Here is a 5,672-nt window from a genome sequence, read left to right as displayed (position 1 = left end):
CACTCTCATAGAAATTAGAAATGTTTGCATTTGGATGTATTAGAATAGATAATTATATTCAGCTGCTTTTTAAACGCCAGATATAAACATTTAAATGGAGTTTTAAAGACAGCGCAAGTCTTCATATGTCTAAGGTAGGACTTTTATAATTTGTGTTGTTTCCATACTCAATGCATCCAAACTGTGCATCCCAGGCCGTTTATCAATGACTGTTCTGGACTACGTGCTTGTGATTTGCGCTATTTTACAGCTCACTGGTTTTTTTGAACAACAACAGACCGTGTAACATTCCAGTGGCGTCATAATGGACAGGTTGAGCTGCAGTTACAATGTGTTCATTTATTTGTACGAACGTTCTATAACGTCATAAACTGGAACACAGCTGTAGTCTGTAGTTCTTGTGTGCGACTGGGACGAACAAGGTTTAAATCTTTATAGAAGCACATCAAATAATCATTAATATGTTAAAAAGAACATCACAAAAACATATTTTGAAATATGTCTGGTCTTCTCTCTTCCTTGTTGCGCATGACGCTTTCCCTCTACATGCTCCTGTTTGGGAAGTTCATTGAACAGCAATTAAAGAACACGGTAAGTTCAATTCTTTTCTCAATTCTGAAGGGGAAAAAAAGTCAGAATTGCGAGTTTGTATCTTTTTTTTTTTTTTTTTACAGTCTATGGTTTGTATCACGCAATTATGAGAAAAAAAAGTCAGAATTGTGAGATAAAAAGTCTTTTTATTTTTTATTCAGTGGCGGAAACGGGCTTCCATACATTTGTCCGGCGCCCCGCACACACAAAACAAACGAAATACAGTTTTGATTTTTAATAGGTGCTAACATGACTACCAGTCCGCGTTACTTGTAATGAGTTACCCCCAACACTGCTTATTTTTAACATGTTGAAGTGTGCTTCTTCCCTGGCTAACTTGATGGGGGCGGTGCCCCGCAGTGATGTCATCATGGATACATTGAGTTGTTGCAGTTACATGTATGTTCATTAAATTCATATCTGAACATTCAACTGCTTGTATGGCAGTAGTATTGTAGTCTATGGAGTTTGTGTGCAACTAACTGTACAAGGTATTTGCTGGTATATGTAAAACCCATCTATAAAAATACCAAAATACACCAAAAATTATTAACTTCTGTTGAAATATCACATTATTTCAAAATTAAATCACTCTAATACTGGTCATCTCTATTCCATGTTGTTCATGAGTACATCTACATGCACTGTTTGAGTCGCCACAGTGGTAAATGTGAGTCATGTGTCAACAGTAAATTAACACGGTAATGTTTTTTATTACAATAAAATAATCATGTGTTTCATTTTACTACATCGGAAAATCACTGTATCTCTGCAACTGAACAAGAGCACCATCCTACCTCAGTACACTTCCACAGCTCATTCTACCACATCATCTACAGTCAGTGAACGAGTGCTGCCTGGTGGTTTCATCGCAAGTATAGAGTCATCTTCCACAACCTTCATTCACTTCCTACAATTTACTACCCTTAAGAAACAGCTGAAGACACATCTACAAACACTTCATGTAAAACACAACTACAATTAAAAGCTCTTTTTACAAAGAAATTCTATTTAGGGGTCCAAGCACCGAAGGTACTGCACTGTTTGGCAGGCACACAGACAACAGAACAATTTAAATATGCTTCAGAATCTGCCCATAGGGGGCATTACAACTAAATCCTGTCATAACTCTGCAACAGTTTGATCAAAGGAAAATTAAATCAATTAATGAATTGTACAGTCATTTGTACAAAACAACAAAAACGGCTGGCAGCAACCAATAAAATGTCAGTGGTTAATAATTGCAAGTCTGAATGGCCTACCAAGACAAAAAAAATGACGTACAGTACATTGTGTGAAAATGTACAGTAGCTACATGTGTATTAAATTCTGTGAAAATGGGCCACAGGGTGACTAATATGCTTATATCTCATGTGCAAGTCAAAAACTTCATTTCAGTCATTTTTAGGAAACATGCTTAGTTTCATGATTTTGTGATGGTCAGGGCTAATAGCAAATTCTGATGAATCAGCAGGTTCAATTGGCTGTAATACTACAGTATAATGTTCCACAGGATAAGAATCAGTTTCCATCATTAAGAATGGCTGAATAGCTTAACATGTAACATGAACATGCATAGAACCAATTCATTTGTAGAACCATGGTGCGCTGACAATATAGTTTTATATCATTATTAGGGCTGTGCATATTCAGGAAGTAGGCTAACTGTCAAGTCGGCTTTATTTTATGGGGATTTATAAGTGCTTACACCTCCACACATTTTATACATTATAATGTCATGCTGTAAAAATCAATCAGACAGCTGTATTAATAAAATCATAGCCATAGGTAACTGTCTAGAGCTACAATTGTAATTTATAAATAATACAATTTATTTATTTACTTTTATATTTTATTAAAGTTCTATTTTGACCCCTTATAGTAGGTTTTTTTTTTTTCTTTTTTGAGGGAGGGGGCACAACAATACTATTCTGCTTAGGGCACCCATTTGGCCAGCAGCGGCCCTGCTGTAAATTAAATTATTAAAAGAGCATTCGGTTATTTGTTCATATGGTGGTTTTGCTGTAGGCTGCAGATTCCCTGGCCTATTTTACCTGAACACAGACGTGTTAACACTGAGGGGGACAGGGTATTAGTGTGTTTATAACTCTTGGGTTTAAACGTTTTTATTTTGTTATATGTTTTCTTTAAATAAAATGATAGATTATGCGCTGCCATAAACCCGAAGAACGAGGCGCCAAGGTTTCCGGTAGCGGAACCATTCTTTTGCCGTCCTCTGTTTCCGTCAGGGCTTTAATGTTACTCACACTAGTGAGAAACAGTTTTGTCCACACGTGAAGCATGGGGATGTTGTGAATTCTTCTGTTACTGTATTTATTTGTCCAATTCCCGTTCTGTATTCTTTTACAATGGTAGAAATAGATGAGGATCCCCAGATGGGGTTTGAGTCCGAGGAAGACGACGACGACTTATCAGACGGCGAGGTGAGAATATAGTGCATTTCATGTGTTTTGTTCAAGCAGTAGGCCTATCGTTTTATATTACAGCAACTTGTGCTACATAAGTCAACAAGTAGGTAAGAGATCCAAAACAGCTCTATATCGCCCAATAATATGGCATAGTAAGATTATATGTAATGTTTTTATTTTGGAAGGCAAAGCGTATAATGCAGTCGGTACAATGATGATTGAGTGATGGACAAATAAACATTCCTCAAAAGCCTGACATATTTAATACTTACATTTTAATGCGTTTTTTTCTAAGAAATTATGTATGGGTAATCAAGTAAACCTAAAATGCGTTAGTCAATCAATATTTCGAACCAGATAAAAGTTATTTTTACGTTTACTTTATAAAAATCATTTTTAAAAGTATGAATAAATTAGATGACAATGCATGTAGAAGATTGTGTATAACCGATTTGATAATGTTGCTAATTTAGAGGCCTTAGAAATTCATATCAAATATGATACTGTATGGTTTATAGAGTTAGTAATTTATCAATTGAAATGATTTGTTGAGAAGTCCAATAAAATATCTGTAATGATTTTCTTCTACATCATTCAGGAGGGTCTTAAGAAATGTCTGGCTGAGTTTAAGAGGAACCTGCCGTGGGCTGAAAGGCTGGACCTCACTAACTACCCAGCTGTTGACATTGTTGCAAAAGCGGAGGGCAGAGCGCAGCAACCTGAAGGTAGTGAAGACGTCAGTGCAGAGGATGACTTTCAGAGGGAGATGTACTTGTAAGTGTGTAAAACAAGGATGCTGCTTGACTTATAATGTTTACTTAACAATATTTTATAATAACTCCTTTATGATTCACATCTTTGACAGTAGTTTCTTAATTTTTGACAAGAGGTATGCAAAATAAACAGAGACCATGCCTTTAAGAAGAAACACAGATATCTTATGCATCCACTGAGGGGGAAAAAAAAACCTTTTCCAAAAGTGTGCTTATTTGAAGAAAAAAGTATGGCTTCTCATACGTTTACTTAAAATTTCTTTAGAGAGAATTATTATTTTTTTACACAGAATAGGGTGCTGCGAGCATTAGGGTGCGCTATAAACACATGTGATTTATGTTTAATTTAATATTGGAAGTTGAAGGGCATCCTTGCTCAAAAAGTCTAAATATGATAAATACATAAGTAATATGTGACCCTGGACCACAAAACCAGTCATAAGGGTCAATTTTTTGAAATTGAGATGTATACATTAGCTTAACATTGATGTATGGTTTGTTAGGATAGGACAATATTTGGCTGAAATACAACTATTTGAAAACCTGGAATCTGAGGGTTCAAAAAATTCTAAATATTGAGAAAATCGCCTTTAAATGTGTCCAAATGAAGTTCTTAGCAATGCATATTATTAATCAAAAAGTAAGTTTTGATATCGTTACAGTAGGAAATGTACTAAATGTTTTCATGGAACATAATCTTTACTTAATATCCTAATGATTTTTGGCATAAAAGAAAAATCTATAATTTTGACCCATACAATGTATTGTTGGCTATTGCTACAGATATACCCCAGCGACTTAAGACTGCTTTTGTGCTCCAGGGTCACATATAACTTATGAGTAAGTTCCTAATATAGACAAAGGCAGGGTTGTCCAAACCAGTTCCTGGAGTATTTCGTCTCGGGTGTTTTCTTAAGAATAAATGATATTTATAATGCAATGCTAATCAACATAGCCTTTATTATTACAGTACAGAATACTATAAAATAATATATTTTCTGCCTCATTCTGTGATATAATTCCACGTAAGATCACAATAGGAAGTTATTTCAAATGCTCGACTGATGTTGTGAAGTGAGTTTGGAGTAAAATCATGTTATTAAATGTGCTCTTTTGTTGGACAGCAGGTTTAGAAACGCTTCTCATTACAGGTTTGGGAAGATGTTTGGCACAAGTTGGTTTTTAATACATGTTATAAATGAGAGATGGAGCAGCATTTCCTGTGAACTGATCCAACCGCTCTGATCATAAAACATGCCGTGCATATATTTAATCTATTAAAAAACAAAACCTTTATGATTTCATAATTATACGAAGCCATATTGTGATTTTGGTTTTTATTTTGATTAATCGTGCAGCCCTACCTTATTTATGAATGTTACCTCCCTATTTGGAAATCACATGCCTTTATGATGCTTTTAAAAGGGTCATATGATGCTATTTTAAAGATCATTATGACGACCAGGCTTTATAGAAAGCACTTTGTCCAGTACACCGTGGAAGTAGGAGAGCCAGTAACCTCAGGACATGAGAATATATGCTACCGTTCAAAAGTTTGCAGTCAGTAATATGGATTTTATTTTATTTTTTGAAAGAAATGAATTCATTTTTGTTTTGTTTCCTCATTAAATCGATCAAAGTTGACAGTAAGGAAGATTACAAAATATTTTTATTTCAGATAAATGCTGTTCTTTCTATTCCTCAAAGAATACTGAGAAAATTGATAGTTTTCACAAAAATATTAAGCAGTTTTCAACATTGATAATAATCAGAAATGTTTCCTGAGCAGCAAATCAGCATATTAGAATGATTTCTGAAGGATCATGTGACACTGAAGACTGGAGTAATGATGTTGAAAATTCAGCTTTGATCACAGGAA

At 34.8% G+C, this 5,672-nt stretch overlaps 1 protein-coding gene across 1 annotated transcript in view; it reads left to right on the top strand.

Moving 5' to 3' along the window:
* The first annotated feature begins 2,853 nt into the window (after positions 1-2,853).
* LOC107719274 (probable rRNA-processing protein EBP2) overlaps positions 2,854-5,672 on the top strand; it is an 8,343-nt gene continuing 5,524 nt past the window's right edge. Inside the window, exons 1-3 of the mRNA XM_016526667.1 lie at positions 2,854-3,035; positions 3,577-3,794; positions 5,259-5,346. Of these exons, the coding sequence (XP_016382153.1) occupies positions 2,961-3,035; positions 3,577-3,794; positions 5,259-5,346 (381 nt within the window). The 5' untranslated portion in view covers positions 2,854-2,960. The remainder of the gene's footprint in view (positions 3,036-3,576; positions 3,795-5,258; positions 5,347-5,672) is intronic.

This window comes from Sinocyclocheilus rhinocerous, unplaced genomic scaffold (genome assembly GCF_001515625.1).
Source record: "Sinocyclocheilus rhinocerous isolate Xijiao unplaced genomic scaffold, SAMN03320098_v1.1 scaffold2138, whole genome shotgun sequence".
NCBI classification, from domain to species: domain Eukaryota; kingdom Metazoa; phylum Chordata; class Actinopteri; order Cypriniformes; family Cyprinidae; genus Sinocyclocheilus; species Sinocyclocheilus rhinocerous.
This window is presented reverse-complemented; position numbering and strand designations above follow the sequence as displayed.